Source organism: Sapajus apella, unplaced genomic scaffold (assembly GCF_009761245.1).
Source record: "Sapajus apella isolate SASKATOON/1434 unplaced genomic scaffold, GSC_monkey_1.0 scaffold206, whole genome shotgun sequence".
NCBI lineage: Eukaryota > Metazoa > Chordata > Mammalia > Primates > Cebidae > Sapajus > Sapajus apella.
This window is the reverse complement of record NW_022437146.1, coordinates 169887-187047: the sequence shown is the minus strand read 5'-3', so window position 1 is coordinate 187047 and position 17161 is coordinate 169887. Positions and strand designations below refer to the sequence as shown.

General features: G+C 47.5%; 1 protein-coding gene and 1 long non-coding RNA gene across 2 annotated transcripts in view; both read right to left on the bottom strand.

The window, feature by feature from the left end:
• Positions 1–347: 347 nt before the first annotated feature.
• The window catches only part of MAML1 (mastermind like transcriptional coactivator 1), a 44856-nt gene continuing 28042 nt past the window's right edge, over positions 348–17161 (bottom strand). Inside the window, exons 2-5 of the mRNA XM_032270213.1 lie at positions 10229–11644; positions 8166–8405; positions 6335–6431; positions 348–3708 (exon numbers count right to left, since the gene is read on the bottom strand). Of these exons, the coding sequence (XP_032126104.1) occupies positions 2729–3708; positions 6335–6431; positions 8166–8405; positions 10229–11644 (2733 nt within the window). The 3' untranslated portion in view covers positions 348–2728. The remainder of the gene's footprint in view (positions 3709–6334; positions 6432–8165; positions 8406–10228; positions 11645–17161) is intronic.
• LOC116544122 overlaps positions 12511–17161 on the bottom strand; it is a 17140-nt gene continuing 12489 nt past the window's right edge. The window contains exon 3 of the long non-coding RNA XR_004265823.1: positions 12511–12523. This is a non-coding gene — a long non-coding RNA (uncharacterized LOC116544122). The remainder of the gene's footprint in view (positions 12524–17161) is intronic.

Here is a 17161-nt window from a genome sequence, read left to right as displayed (position 1 = left end):
TCACCCGGTCCACCTCCCCTCCATCAGCTGCACAGACGCCTGAGTCCCAGGGGTCAGGCTGCGTTCTTGGGGTGATGCTTGCTCTAATGTATTATCTATCAGCAGATAACAGAAGCTCCTCTGAGGCTTTAACCAAACCAGCTCCCACCCAACAATCTCTAATAAGAAAGCAGCTAAATCTATGACTCAATAAGCATTTCTTTAAAAATAAAATAAAATAAAACAAGAAAAGCAAAGCATATGATGTTCGTTGTGGGGGGGAAAAAGCAAGAAGCTAAATTACAAAAGAAAACCAACCCCAAACTTCTGCCAGCAGATCCCAGGTGATGTCAAATACAAAGGCTGTGTCCATTCTAGCAAAATACTTTATTTTTATAATGATATAACAAAGAAAGTAAAGATTTCTTTTTGGTGTATACCAGAGTTAAGGGCAGTAGAAGAATATGGGGATTAATAGGACTTTTATGCACTTTTGATGACAATAAAAAGTTAACAATATCAACCGTTTTCCATAAAACTTATCATAGCTCCCCCAAAACACATATATAAAGGATCATAGTTTTAAAATCTATAAAAGTAAAAAATATACAGTTGGAAGCTCTAGCGCTTATTCCATCTTTCATATAAAATTGTAAACATTTATTTACACAAAGCAAATGTGTATAACAAAAGTCTGAGCACCCTTTTCTTCTGAGTTGTGGCTCCTGGAAGACGGGGCTGTGCACAGAAGCAAAGTCATCTCCTCCCCTGACTCCCAAAAACCAGATTCATAAATAAAGCCATGGGCAGCTCCCTGGGGGGACCCCAAGAATCACATTTTATTGCTATGACACTGCAGCAAGTGAGGAGCCCACTGTGTCGCTGGCCCCAGGACTAAGGCAGAGTGCAGGGCTGTCAAGCCCTGGGGGACAGGGGTGGGAGATGTGACAGCAGCCAGAGGGGGTCAGGAGAGGAACAAGGATCCATAACCAGCCTTCAGCTGATTTTTGGGAGAAAAGCCACTGAGGGAACCCTCTTCCCCTTCAGATTGGGGAACTCACTCAGAGGGTGGAATCTTCACTGGCTTTATGATTTACCACTTCTTTGAGAGCTAAACTGAATACATGGGAAAGGTAGGGAAGGTGTTTTAAGGAGAAATGGCCCACATACCACCTGGGGTGGCAAATGGCTCTTAGAGAAGATCTGAGGGTCCAGGTACCCCCAGTGAAAAAGGCACTGCTGGTGCAAAATAACTACCAATGTGTGTACAACCTCTTGTCCCCTCAACGTGACTCAGGCTGGTTGCGTGAATATTTTCCTTGGCTCAATTCTTCACATAGAATAGATACTCCTGAATGATCCATTTGGAGACTCCAGGGAAATAAAAATGGGGTTGCAGTTTCTCATAGAACACTTGGCATCTAAGCCACTTTCCAGCATTCTCTTTTCTTTCCACCATTCTGTGTAAAAGGGTCTCACCCTATGCTTACCACTTCACTTTCATTATGGGGAAGTGCTTCCTCCATCTTTGTTTTCCAACAACAGCTCACATGTCATATTCTATTTTGCAGACCCTCAGCTTAGTCAAGTCCACTTGAATCTTTAGAAAGGACGTCTTAGTGTTATAAAGCAATCTCTTTAAAAAGTGCAAGTCATCTGACATGGGAATGGCAGAAGTTGTCAAACAAAGTGGAGTTGCTTCCTGTGGGCCGGCCTGCGGCCTCCTTTCCCAAAACCTTTATGCTACGGTTCCCTTAGGAATTCTAAGACTCTTGCTTTCCCCCTCCAATGTAGCAAATAATTATTTTCCATTTAGGTTGCAGAGAGGAAGGAGAGGCACGGTGAAAGGAAAGACATTTGTGCACAACTACACAGTGACCACGCTCCCACCATGGGCAACATACATGTTCAGAGAAACTGCAGAAGGTAGGGAAGCATAACACTCCAGGACACCTGCATGTCTACCTTCCATGTGTAGCCTTGGGTCCTGCTGCCAGGACATGGGAGGAAGGGATTCCTGGGGGCTTGGGAGGGAGGAGGAGCTGCTAGGAAGACCCTAGCTGTGTCACCAGACCTGCTATCACACGCCTTCTGTCCCTTTTTGGCATACACAGTCAACAGCCTGCACTTACGGAAATAATTTTCCAGTGGCCTCCTTCTCCCCTGAAAGCTGACAAAGAGCAGAAACAAAAAAGGCTCTTAATCAAAAGGAAACCCTAGGTTTCCAATGCCACTTAATTGATTTAAACCATCACCTATCCTAATCTGTTTAAAAACCTGTAAAAAATTTTAAAAATCTTTTCTATGCTACAAATTGCAAATAATTCTGCTATATAAAGTTTCAACAAAGACTTGTCCCCAGCACTGGGGTAAGTGGAGAAATCTTGGATAAAAATCACTATGATGGCACAGAGTTTTAAAAGCATGATATTGTGGGTTTTCACTGTTGTTACTGTTGGTTTTTTGGTCATTTGGATAGAAAACCACCTTTAGAACCCTATCCTGCTGTCCCAACACCAGGTACTGATGCCAGCAGATGGGCTGGGGCCAGCCCGATGGACTGCAACTGCTGGCCTGAGGGCTGTGCAGCCACAGACCTTGCCCAGGGCCAGGCCTCACCTGGAGCTTGGACTCTACCTGCCCAGCTCCACAGGCCATGGGCTTTTGGTCCAAAGTAGTTGATCTGTCTTTGAATCTGAGAATAAAAATATAGGATGAATAAACACTAAAAACACTACAAATCCCTCCATTACTGAGAGCCTAACAGGTCGTCCAAATCATTCATCCACTCCTCTGAAGTCCTGTTCTTCAGCAGGGAGTCAATCAGGTCAGTGTGTCCAGCCACACTAGAGAGCCCACTGCCACCTGGCTGCCCGCTGTAGGCAAAAGGCAGCTCCTGGCCCGCAGTCCGCACAGGGTAGGCCTGGGTGCAGTGTAGCCCCGCTCGGCTGCCCATCTGTGAGGTGGGGCTCTGGCTAAAAGCCCCTAGCTCAGGCCCTGCTGGGCTCAGGCCAGGCAAGCCCTGCTGAGGAGCTGCTGGGGGTGGTGCTGGGGCAGGGGCGCTGGTCCTCTGCTGTGCACTGACTGGGGGCAGCAAGGACCCCACCGCAGCTGCTGAGCTCATGGGAGCCATGGGCCTGTTGGGCATTGCCTGGGAGAATTGCGGGCTGGATATTTTCAGGTGGGGCTGCTGCATGTGGAAACTGGAGGCTGCAGTAAAGGGACTCACGTTGCTGTTCCCTGGGGTCTGGCCACTCAGGTTCGGCATTCCCTGATGCTGCCAGGAGGAATTTTGGCCTCCCATGGCTGGTGACACCCTTGGGACCGGTGGCTTGGTTAAACCAGAGTTCAGGGTCCCCTTATTGTGCTGCTGGGAGAGGCCAGAGGTTCCCAGAGAGTTCTGCCCATAGGCAGCAGAGACGGAGGTGTTCTGGCCCACGCTGGTCTGCCGTGGAATGTGGGCATGTCCATTGGTGGCCTGTGGCGTGGGCTGGGCAACTATCTGGGTTATGCCAGAAGCCATGCCATAGAGACTGCTCTGAGGCATGTTTTGGGAGCCAGTGAACTGAGCCACACCCCGGTCCTGTTGGCCCGAGTTTGAGGGGAGAGAGGAAACTGAAGCATGTCCAGGGCCCATTGGCATCAGATTTCCAGCCTGAGGGAACACTCGAGGACAGCTGGAGTTGGACGGACCCAAGTTGTTCATGCCGGGCACGGCAGCAGAGGACCCTACAAGACAGAGAAGAGTCTGGCAGTCAAGACTCGACCACCACTGGGTCCCTCTGAGACCCGAGTTGCAGCACTAGAAGTCTCACGGTCACAGCACACTGGGAAGAGGGCCCCAGGGGCAGCAGGGGCAGAAAGCCTCTCATGGAATGGAGGCCTGGTCTCTGAAACAATGATAGGGTTCAGAAAGGCACAGAGGAAGGGCAAATCCCCAGGGGCGGGAAAGCCAGTATACTGCTTCATTTAACTTTCAAGCACCCACGACATTTCTGCTCTGTGGGGGCCCTGTGGTAGGCACTGGGGACTCTGAGGTGGACCCAACACCAGATCTGCCTCTGGGAGGCAAAGTTAGTACAGGGCACGATGTGGCCTGATGGGGCACACCTAGCCAGCAGGCTGCAGGGTACAGGCCAGAAGCCCTGGCATCTGAGAAGCCTTGGGGAAGGATTCAGAGAGATGGTGATGAATCCACTGGGTTTAAAGGTGCAGAAGTTTAGCAATTTAACAGTTTGGGGAAAAGAGCATTCTAGGCAAGAGTGTGCAAAGGCAGAGTCAGAAAAAGGCATCTATGTGGGGAACTTTCAGAGACAGGCCATGGCCAGGGTATGGAGACAGTGGCCAGGTGGTTTACAGACAAAATGGAAGAGCTGGTCCTGGCCAGATAGGGAAGAGCTGTGGATGCTGTGTGAAGAACAGGGTTGTAAGGCTTAACAATGGCTAACTGAGAGTGCTATTGAGACCATGCTGGGGAGAGGCTTTTCAGTCATGGAGATGAGGGAGGGCAGACCATGTGGGAATAGGGGATAGAGGCACAGGACTGTGTGACAACATCTCACCAGACAATATAACATCTTATGGCAAACTGTTTATACCATGAAATGACAAGATGGCCAAGGGAGGAGTTGCCACAGGAAATTACCAGATCTTCACTGAGTACCCACTCTGTGGCAAGTGCTGTGCTGGAGAGACAGCAAAGGATGAGACACAAAGTGCCCTCGTGCTCAGGGAACTGCTGTCTAGGCCTCCTGGCTTAAGCAGTGGACACATAGCAACACCATTAATTGAAATAGGTTTTGTGGGTAGGAGAGTCATTGATCAGGGACGGGCCACAACTCAGTACTTTGTTCTTCCTCCTCTCTACCAGTAACTACATAATAAAAATAGGGGCCAGGCCAGTGGCTCACGTCTGTAATCCCAGCACTTTGGGAGGCTGAGGCCGGTGGATCATGAGGTCAGATGTTCGAGACCAGCCTGGCCAACATAGCGAAAACCCTGTCTCTACTAACTAGCTGGGTGTGGTGGCAGGTATCTGTAATCCTAGTTACTCGGGAGGCTGAGGCAGGGGAATTGCTTGAACCTAGGAGGTGGAGGTTGCAATGAGTCGAGATTGTACCACTGCACTCCAGCCTGGGCTACAGAGCAAGACTCTGTCTCAACCAACAAAAACAAAAATTGGGGTGAGGAAAAGAGGAGAGCTGAAACAGTCTACTTCATTCCCATCAATAATCCACAAAATGTCAGATGGGTTTGAAGGCAGGAAACATGAGTCAGGCCCACGCTTCTGAGATGCCTACAGATTTCAACCGCAGGTAGCACAAACATAAACTTCACCTAGTCTCCTCTAGGACACACAGCTGTGGTCAGTCTCTCTGGGACCCTTTATAGCAAGGTCCCAAATAAGGAAAAACAGAGGTTTCTTTTTTTTTTTTTTTGAGACAGAGTCTCACTCTGTTGCCAGGCTGGAGCACAGTGGCGTGATCTTGGCTCACTGCAACCTCTGACTCCCTGATTCAAGCGATTCTCCTGTCTCAGGCCCGAGTAGCTGGGATTACAGGCACGCATCATCACGCCCAGCTAATTTTTGTATTTTTAGTAGAGATGGGGTTTAACCATATTGGCCAGGCTGGGCTCGAACTCCTGACCTTGTGATCTGCCCACCCCAGCCTCCCAAAGTGCTGGGATTACAGGCGTGATCCACCACGCCCAGCCCAGGAAAAACAGAGGTTTCTAAGATGTTCTCAGAGGAGCTAGAAGGTGGGGCAGACCAGAGCTTACTGTATCTATCCCCTGAAATCTCTGTGCATTTCTGGAGGGATGGCCTATGAAGTTCCCTGGCACATCTCAGAGGCGACAGCTGACTCAAGTGTGCTTCCTACCTTTTCCTGGCCAACTGTCTACTAGTGATGCTGCCCTCTGTGATTCTCAAGTAAGCAGGCAGGAGGAGAGAAAGAAGCAAAAGGCCACGCAAGTGCATTAAGTCCTTATCTGGAAGATAGGAGAGTCATTTTTTGAAGACACATAAGGCAGAAGCAAAGAACTTTCTTAAGAATTACAGAAGCCATTTCCTGTTGATAAGATGTCCTCCAACCAGAAATGATTTTGCTTCAGAAAACTGTACAGCCAGGGACCCAGCAAAGGTAGTTCTAGTGGTTTGCCTTTGTGCCCTCTTCTCCTGATGCCGTGGAATAACTAGAAAACCAGGCCTCTTAGGCAAACAGAGGTGTATATGATGAAGTCAATGCAAGCAGCTTGATGAAGTCAAGGCATAGAGCTGGGCAGACAGCAGGGATTCAACCAGCACCAGGCAGTGGCCTCCCCTGCCCCTGCTCCTCATGAAGACACCCCCTACCTGTGAACTGTCCAACCTGCTGTGGGAAGCTCCCTTGTGTCAGGTCTTGGTACTGGGGTGGTGGGCGGGTCAGATGGCGCTGAAACTGTTGCTTCTCCTAGAAAATGCCAAGAACAACAAAACAACAAAACCAACATGAAACAAAATCCAAAACAGAGTGAGGAAGGTCAGAGAAAAGTAACTTATGAAACAATCTAGGGAGCAAAGGCTTTTTTAAAAGGTAGGTATAACAGTTTTTAAAAAATGGAGGGCAAATCACATTTGAAAATGCAAATCACAGCCACAATGACATCCCTCTAGGATGGCCAGAATCAAAGTCAGATGATAACAAGTGGTTGGTGAGGATGTAGAGAAATCAGCACCCTCATACACTGACTGGTGGGAATGTAAAATGAGACAGCCTGTGGGAAAGTCTGACAGTTCTTCCAAAGGTTAAACATAAAAATTATCATGTGATCCAGCAATTCCACTCCCAGGTACCTACCCAAGAAAAATGAAAACAGATGTCTGTAAGAAAACTTGTACATGAATGTTCACAGCAGCATTACTCATAACAGCCCAAACAAGAAACCCAAATGTTTATCAACAGATGAATAAAATGTAGCATATCCATATAATGGAATATTATTTAATTACCAAAAGGAATGAATTGCTGTTACATAGTATATGATCCAATATGACATAACATAAATATAAACATAAATATAAAATGTCCAGAACAGACAAAGTTACAGAGACGGAAAGCAGACCAGTGACTGCCAGGAGCTGGAGAGGCTTGGTGGATGGGAGAATGGCTGCTCATAGATAAGGGATTTGTTTTGTGGGAATGAAAATGTTCGAAGATGGACTGTGGTAATGGCTGTAAAACTCTGTGATATATTAAAAATGACTGAATTGTTCACTTAAGTGGATGAAGTATATGTTGTTGGAATTACATTGCAATAAAGCTGCTTTTTTAAAAGACAGAACTAAGGCAATGATTGTCCTCCACGAATTTCACTCTCTAGAGCCAGTTCTTATGTCTTAAAAATGTAATTTAAGGCTGGGCGTGGTGGCTCACATCTGTAACCCAGCACTTTGGGAGGCTGAGATGGGTGGATCACTTGAGGTCAGGAGTTTAAGACCAGCCTGGGCAACATGGTGGAACGCCGTCTCTACTAAAAATACAAAAATTAGCTGGGCATGGTGGTGCATGCCTGTAATACCAGCTACTCGGGAGGCTGAGGCCGGAGAACTGCATGAACCTAGGAGGCAGAGGTTGCAGTGAGCCGGGATCGCACCACTGCACTCCAGCCTGGGTGACAGAGTGAGGCTCTGTCTTAAAAAAAACAACAAATTTCACTCAAAAGGATGTAATTTAAAATCTTGAGAACTCTCACTTGTAACCCTTTGTAGTGCTTGCACACTACACTTGGTAACCATGAGAGTGAACTGTGTGTCCCTCAGGGACAACTTCACTTCCCTCTTCATGTTCTGGCTTATAACAGGCTCTGTAGTGGCAGCAAAGCTGGCCCCATAGTGAACTGACAGACAGGTGGGCTCAGTGGCTTGAAAGCCGCCGACCAGAAACATGGGAAAATGTCCCTTCCACAAATAGTTTTAGCCCCAGAGTCTGCCTCCACTAAGTGACACAAAGGAGCTTCTGACATAGACTACCCCTATCTGAGAAATGCCACATTCCTGGAAAGAGGTTTTTAAAAGACAAAGCACTCTTAACGGGCATGCAAGTCAGTGCAAATCCACATGCACAAGCAGAAGGTGTGACTGCAGCAGTGACTCAGGGTGCAGGCAAAGGTGGGGAGCTGTGGTTTCCTTCTACCTTTCTTTTTACCTGTTCTGCCAGAAGGTGCTGTTGCCTTTGAAGGAACTGCTGTTGCTGTAAATGCTTTTGCTGCTGCTCCCTTTGCTTCTGCTGGTCCAAAAGCAACTGATGCTGCTTCATTACAGCAGCCTGCTGCTGGCTGCTGAGATAGGGGGAGCTGTTGTGGGAGCTGGCTACAGACACAGCAGGCGACTGGTTCCCAACACTGGCAGCCTGGGCTGGCACAGGGACACTGGAAGGGTTTTGCTCCTGTCAACACAGATAAGGGACTGTGAAGTCTCTAAGCTCGGATCAGACCAAATAAGCTTCACCTAGTGAGTTTCATTCAAGGTTCACTCTCTTGAAGCCAAGTCTCTGCTTCCCTTTTGACCTCCAACAACAACCATCCCACAGGGTTTGGGTACAGACCAAAAGTGATGACATCTGAGCATACAGGCACTGAGCAATGAACAATTACTACATGTGTTACTTTTGCTCCCAGTGATTCATCAGTGACAAAGGAATGGTCTTACATGAAGCATATATATATATATATAAGCTCTCATATTTGCACATGACAGTTCTAGGCAGCAATCAAGGCTTACAAATGCTCGCTTATCAGGACATCTGAGTGCAGAGGGGACCAACAGGGGAAGAATACTTTGAAGGGGTCTTTGATCAATGGAGACCACTCTGTCCCATGTGCGTAAACCTTGGATTTGGGGCTATCCTTGAATGTCCCGAAACAGTACATCTGTACAAGCATTTTACTGGGAAGAGACTGCTTAGCTTTTGTCAAATAGCCATCCTCTAAAAATACTGAGTATCATGAGAACTTTAACAGATATTCTCTGCCAATATAAAGACCAAAAGTGAGTCATGTCAAGGGCTACCACAATATTATCTTGTCATTACTGACATTTTGAAGAAAAGGGGAAAACTTAGAAAAGGCAAGCAATCATTATTTAAACGAGTTCAACTTGTTGAGCTCCTTTCTAGTTCTTATTCATTCTAAGATTCTGTAGTATAATTTCTTCACTGTAGTCACCAGAAGCTTAAGAGCTACTGAGAGTGCTTCGTAAAGTGCACAGGACTATCCAAATGATAAGTACCCTCACTACGCAGCTGAGTCTTTCTTCAGGCAGTATTTATCGGTGTGAGACATCTTACTGGCTGAAATAAGTGGCATTATCAATACTGGGAGATGCTTAAACTGCTTACAGTTTCTGGCTATTAGAAATAACTACGCTGCAATGGCACACATGTTAAGGGAAAAAATAAAAATAAAAAGAAATAACCACGCAATGAATATCTTGGATATAATCTTTTCTTTTATTTTGGATTATTTCTTTAGATCAATTTGTAGGGTGTATACTATGTTAATGCATATGAACACTTTACAGCTTGTGACAAATACTAATGTCAAACGACTTCCCAAAATCAGTGAGCTCATTTACACACTCTCATCAATACAGGAGTGCGTCTATTCCCTCATGATATTACCAGCACTGGGCTTTTTAATTTGTAAAAATTTAGCAGGTATTACAAATACACAAAGGTGTTCTCACTGCAGGCTTACCTGCAGTACTGGAAAACAGGAAACAACCCAAAGGGCCATTTTCTACCCCATGGAGCCATTTGATGCTACTAGGCTTTAGAACAATGATGAAGTAACACGGAGCTGAGCTGTGCTGAGAAGCATGTTCCTAAAATGTTATAAACCTACCAAAAAATTAGGAGATTTTGAACATGGAGATCTAAAAGGTGGTAAAAATAAAAAAGTTAAGCTTCTAAGAAGCAAATTAAATGTAATCTTTATCTGCAAAGCACTGCCACAAATTACTTAATTTAAATCCTATGGCATGAAAGAGACACTGGAATAAATGCAGGTGATTCCTCAATCCTTCGTGTAGACAAAAATCAAGTTATGCTAGGGAACTTATTTTATAAATTTCCACTCCCAAGAGAAGCAAAGGATGACAGCAACTATCCTCCCTCTTCCCACAACTACCTGGGACCCGACTAATAGCCAAGTAGCCAGTAACCTCACTGGTGTCTGCAGCAGAGGAAAGAAAGTGAAGGTTCATTCTTACCTGGCCAGATGGAACCAGTGATCGGAAAGTCACATTTCCTGGCTTTGGCTTCATCAGAAACAAGGAGTTCTGCTCGTGACTCAGATGGGACAGCTGCTGGGGAAGATAAGCCATCAGGGCTGGCTTGCTCTGGCCAGACCCCGGGCTGCCTTGCCCACAGTCTGCTTTGTAATGAGAAAGGGGTTTTGTATTGCCGTAGTCCAGCACGGGCCCTGGGTTATTCATGGAGTTCTGATTCAAGTTACTCGGTGGCTGGTGATTCAGCAGGCTCACATGGCTGGGCTGGAGGTAGGGGCCTCCGGGCCGAGGGGAACTCTTATTCACACTAGGCATCATGAGCAGTTTGGAGTTAGTGAAGTCTTGCTTGTAGCTAGAAGGGCTGGCAGGCTTCTCCATGGGGTAAGGGACATCTAAGGAACTGTGGGAGGGTCCCGTCTGCTGCCACGTGGACATCTGGCCTGGGGCTGCTGCGGGGGTGGCCTGCTGTGGGTTCTGGAGCATCTGCTCACGCTTCTGCTTGGCAGCGATCTGCTGGAGCTGGTGGGCAGAGGACAGCTCTGAGGCCCCTCCTGGACCCTGACTGGGCAATACCACACTTGTAAGGGCTCTTTGTGCGTTCTGGGCCTGGGCTGATGCCGGCATCAGGTTTGGACTGGGACTGTCCGCCCCAGGCTGACCAGAGGTGTGGAATAAGGTTTGGGAGCCCCCTAGGCTGGGGGAATCTGTGTTCACAGGGGCAGAGGAAGGCCCCAGAAAGGTCTGCCCTGCAGACCCGGCCCTCACTTGTGGAGAGCCTAACTGTTCTTGCTCAAAGGCTGCTGGAGAGAATTCTGTCTTAATATTAATGTCCTGTGCCAAGGGGGTTTGTGTGGCAGAACCAGAAGACTCTAAGTCCTTCTTCTCCTCAAAGTCCTCATTAAACAGGTCCTTCATGTCTTCATCGGGCACCGATCTGTTCAACTCCTCAATGAGCTCCTTCCACTCCTGCTCGTTAAGGTTGAGGTCTGGCATGAGGTTGCTTTGCGATATGGAGCCAACAGTCCCAGTGATCATGCAAGGCAGGTCGTCGACAGGCTCCTGCTTCAGTTCTTTATTCAGGCTCAGAGGAAATGACTCACTGGGGTTACTGCCTCCATTCAAGTGGAGGCTTGAGTCGGCCAGACACTTTTTGTTGAGAGAGTCTAGCCCCAGAGAATGCTTCCCACTAGACTGCAGGGGGTCTGCTCCGGAAGGCTTGTCAGGCTGACTGAGGGGGGAGGCTGGAGGCAGTCCATTGGAAGAGACGGCAACTCCCAGAGGAGTCTCCCGGCGAGTCTTCTTATGCCCAGGAAAGAGGTCCCCATAGCCATTCTGTTGATCACCATTCTGAGGGGAAGTTGTGCTATCAATATTTCTCTTCACTGTATCATGAAGATGCTAAAAAACATCGAAAAGTATGACTTAGATACATATGAATTTGCTCTGCTTATGACAGTAAAAAGCCCAGGGCTGATGTCCCTGCAATGCTCACCAGTGGATTCTGCTTGCACAGTTTACACTCCCACTTCTGGGGCCACACCTTCATTTTTCCTGACAGTCCTGTACCTGGCCAGTCAGAAGGGTCTAGCTCAGCTGTGGGAAAGTGACACATCACTGCCTGGGCTTTTGCAGTCCTCTTTCTGCAGGACACAGGCATGAGACTGCCCACAGCCATCTCCATTTGGAGGTTTGACCAAGAATAGAGCCAACAAAAAAAGGCCAGAGGGTACACATACATTTTTTAGGACAACATCAGAGCCCAGAATCTAGTCGTACCTGAGACCGCCCATCCCCCAGGGCTTTCTACTTATGCGAGTCAACAAACCCCTTTTTGTATTTAAGTTGGTTTAACTTGGGTTTCTGCTGCTGTCAACTGAAGGAGCCCTGAAGAGCACAGTCTCTCTCAGGTCTTGGTGGGTGCCGCCCACAGGCATCGCATCTCCACCTGGCTGTGCAGGCCAGGCCCATGACATTCTTGGGCCCACCTCTTTTCCCCAGGCCAGGCTGCTTCCTCACTTGCCCTGCAGGCTTCTGCCATTCTGCTATTGTCCCACCTTCTTCTCCATCAACTTCACTCCCCTGCTCCCACTCTCCACTCTCACAAACCTTACCACTTCTTTTTTTGTTTGTTTTAGACGGAGTCTTGCTCTGTCGCCCAGGCTACAGTGCAGTGGCATGATCTTGGCTCACTGCAACCTCCGCCTCCCGGGTTCAATCAATTCTCATGCCTCAGCCTCCCAAGTAGCTGGGATTACAGATGTGTACCACCACGCCTGGCTAATTTTTGGTAGGGAAGGGTTTCACCATGTTGGCCAGGCTGGTCATAAACTCCTAGCCTCACCGGATTCAGCCTCTCAAAATGCTGGGATTACAGGCTGAGCCACCATGCCCCTCACTACTTCTTATCAGGACTATTCGCTTGAACAGAATCATGTCTGGTCTGACACTGTGACTCTGCTTCCCATTTCCTCCTCAATGGATTAATGCCAGTGCACTTAATAAGACTCTGCCTTGTGCCAGAGACAAGTGCTGTGGGGAACATAAAGACAAACAAGGCAGCTTCTCCTCTCGTGAGCTTTCAGGACATGGGATATACATAGACATGGATATGGACTGAGAGCACCGTACAGTTAAGTACTCTGGGAGTTCAAGGGCAGCGATTTCATGATGAGAACAGGCCAGAAGGGATCGTAAGGGAACAGAAGGTGGAATCTTTCTACTACTTCCCCAGCTGCACGTGCTGCAGTCAGGACTCAACTCCACTGCCCAGAGGAGGTGCCTATGCTCAGCCTCTGAACACATGCTGCTCCTTTCCTGTGTTTACTTTATTACTGTTTTTGTCCTTTGTCCCCCACCCCTAGTACTATCTCTGCTTCCCACAAACCCTAAGCATCTACAGCATGTTATTAGAAAATGTTCCAAGTGACAGCCCTCATTATTATATATTTTTTGAGACATAGTCTCGCTCTGTTGCCCAGGTTGGAGTGCAGTGGCATGATCTCGGCTCACTGCAACGTCTGCCTCCTGGGTTCAAGCGATTCTTCTGCCTCGGCCTCCCGACTAGCTGGGACTACAGGCATGTGCCACCACACCCGGCTAATTTTTTGTATTTTTAGTGGAAACAGTGTTTCACCGTGTAAGCCAGGATGGTCTCAATCTCCTGACCTTGTGATCTGCCCACCTTGGCCTCCCAAAGTGCTGGGATTAAAGGTGTGAGCCACCACGCCCAGTCAACAGCCCTCATTATTATCTTTAGACAGGATTCAGAGGAGACAGGGAACCCCCTCTGTGCTAGCTTCTCTGGCTGCAGAAAAGGGCCACCTGGCTTTCCACATCAGCCATAGGAGCTCAGGTGAAGTATCCTGGTCTGGGTGTCCCACCTGGGGCAACTCCACAGGCCATCAGTTCTCAACAGCAGACTACCCACTAGATACCAGGGAGGACCATTTTCTCAACCTCTAAGCCCCAATTCTAATGTCTCTGTTCCTTCTTTTTCCCCACATCAAAATTTGCTTATTTCTTAACTGTTAAAGCTGACTACACGGTGCTCTATAAATCTAGCCAAGTCAGTATTTAAAAAAATCCATATATGGGTAACTAAGTCGGTCTGAAAAAAAAGAAAAATCACAGGAATGCCTGACAAATGGAACTGCAGGTCAGAGGTAAGCAACAATCCTAGGACTCAGGAACTCCACCCTACAGCTGCAGGACATTTACTTTACTTTCATGCAGGTTCTTCTGCTTTCTACTGCCACCTAGGGGTAGAAAGGAATCATGCACCTAAAATGGATCCTTTAAAAAATCTATTATTTTAAAAGTTTTCATTTGTGGAAGGTAAATTCATACTTATTTAAATGGTCAGAGGAAATAAAAATGAGTTGCTAAAATTTCCTTGATTTTCATCTTTTCTACCATTTTCTTTTGTTCCACAGTGCCAGGTCTGGGCTATCTGCAAACCTGGGAGCTCAGTTTTCCATTTTCCTTAGGGGAAAAAGAAAGATAGAAATCTAAAGGGTCAAGACACTTGATGAGTCAGCTGGTTGTCCCAGATTAGAAACAATCTTTCTTTGCCCTAACAATTATAAAAGCTACCACTCCCTCATTCAATATTAACATGCAAACAGCTACAGAGAAGTTCCAAAGTAACAACTTAATTTTGCAATATCTATTGCTTTTAACCAAAGGAAACACTGGGCCATTTTCTCAACTACTCACAAAATTTAACTGGAATAATGTAGGTGGAGATAGGAATGTGGAGTGTGGTGGTCCCTGCAGATTTTTAAGCCCTGAGCATTTGCAGGAGGGTCTGATACACAGGGCAAAGATAAGTAAGCCTTGGAGCCTAAACTCCAAGAATTACAATAAAGATGGGAAAACAGCCTGAACAGATTAAAAGTTATGTAAGAACAAACACAGAAGGTGCTATAAAGCAATACTAGACTGGCTGCCATTTATCAATACAGGAGCCTAATGCCAGCACATCTGGTACTTCTGGGTGCTCAGTGTAAGATGCCATGAACGGCATGGTAATCTCTGTGACCTGCATGTACACCCCAGAGGAGTTCCTGGAAGAAACGATCAAACTAACCTGAGATATTCTTCTATTGTTTCTTATTCCGGCCTCAACTGACAAGGCTGTTGGACTTTGTAACCAAGCTTGGCCAACCTCATGACTCTACACCCTAGGACCCACTCCCAGCTTGCAAACCTACGAACCCCTTCCAGCCCGCAAAAAAACCGCCAACTGTAACTTCTGTAACTTTCCACTGCCTACCCCAAACTTATAAAACTAACTCCTATCCCATTGCCCTCCACTGATGCCCTTTTCGGCCTCAGCCTGCCTGCACCCAGGTGAAGAAACAGCCATGTTGTTCACACAAAGCCTGTTTGGGGGTCTCTTCCTTCAGAGCGAGTGTTTTAACACTCAGCTCAAAGGTTCCTGTTGTAACTACTGAAGAGTTTCTGTGGTGTACAGGAAGACCCAGTCCTGGGAGATAATATAACCAGATGCTCGTGGTCGGCTGGAGAACCACGTGTGCTCAGCATTAAACCAAGATACTCTGCTGACCTAACTCCCATTCTAGCCTGTGCCAGCTCCCTCCCTGGGAGGCCACACTCCCCTGGTGCTATCCTCCGCTCTGGGAGAGGGGTTCCAGGCTACCACCACAGCTCTGAATCAAGCTGGAGCTGGCCATACTTTGTGGACTCCTAAACAGCATCCTGTTAGTCTCTCACCCACCATGTGCTAGCCTTATAGGAAGGATAATCCTTCACCTAGTCTCCTCTTCCTCCTTCTTCAGCTACCCATTGCTGCAATCCCAGCATGCTTGTGGCCAAACTCATCATAAAAATGACCACACTTAGATGCTTCCAACTCTGCGCTGAGACGCAGCTACTAAGGACAGGTGTGGTTCTCTCATCAGTGCTCCTTATGCACTGGCAGCCACGGCTGCTTCCTAGTCCTATTCATCAGGAAATTGGCTTTTCCTCCTGCCTCCTCTTTTTTACCTCTTCTGTCATCCTCCTGTCAGCCAGACTCTACCAGTTCCCACCCCTTAGAGCCAGCACCCTTGATATATGGTAATATGGATTACATTCCTTGCCAATCTGGGAATTGATGGGATGTGGGGAAAAGGAAGGGAGGAGTTGAGAACTGCTTTCTCCAAGGTCAGCAATGATTTTCCTACTGTTACATGCAGGCCACATTTTCAGTCCTTCCCCTCCCTCTTATCATCTGTCACTTAATAATTCCATCTTTATCATTATTATTTTGAGACGGAGTTTCACTCTTGTCGCCCAGGCTGGAGTGCAATGGTGTGATCTCAGCACACTGCAACATCCGCCTCCCAGGTTCAAGCGATTCTCCTACCTCAGCCTCCCGAGCAGCTGGGATTTCTAAGCGTGTACTACCACGTCCAGCTAATTTTGTATTTTTAGTAGAGATGGGGTTTCACCATGTTGGCCAGGTTGGTCTTGAACTCCTGACCTCAGGTGATCCACTTGCCTCAGCCTCCCAAAGTGCAAGGATTACAGCCATGAGCCACCTCACTGGGCCCTTGGTCTCACTCTGTCGCCCATGCTGGAATACAGTGGGTGATCAAAGCTCACAGCAGCCTCAAACTCCTGGACTCAAGTGATTCTCCTGCCTCAGCCTCCTGAGCAGCTGGGACCACAGACACGGGCCACCATGTCCAGCTAATTATTATTATTTTTTTTGTAGAGACAGGGGTCTCATTATGTTATCCAGGATGGTCTCAAACTCCTGGGCTGAGGCGACCTTCCTGCCTCAGCCTCCTAAAGGGCTGGGATTACAGGTGTGAGCCACTGTACCCGGCCTCCTTCCATCTTTAAAGTTCCCTTTTTCTTTACCACTTTTCTATAAAAGCATTCTCTTCTGCTTTTATAGTTGGTTGTTTCTAGTATCATTTCAGAAGTCTCCCCTTCTTCTGTCCTTCAGTCAAATAGCACAGTCCTCTCCCTCTTTCACTCTACAAACTCTGAGAGATTTCACACATTCCCTTGTCTTCAAATTCCCATGACAACATCATACTCAAATAAACCCAACTCTCTGGGAACCAAAACAGGCTGGGTGTGGTGGCTCATGCCTGTAAACCCCAGCACTTTAGGAGGATAGGCAGGAGGATCATTTGAATCTAGGAGCTCAAGACCAGTCTGGGCAACATAGTGAGACCCCGTCTTTAAAAAAAATAATTAGCCAGGCACAGTAGCGAGCATCTGTAGTCCCAGTTATTTGGGAGGCTGAAGTGAGAGGAACGCTTGAGCCCAGGAGGGAGGCTGCAGTGAGCCATGATGGTGCCGCTGCACCACAGCCTGGGGGACAGAGAAAGACCCTGTCGATTAAAAAAATAATAAAAAGGGCCGGGCGCGGTGGCTCAAGCCTGTAATCCCAGCACT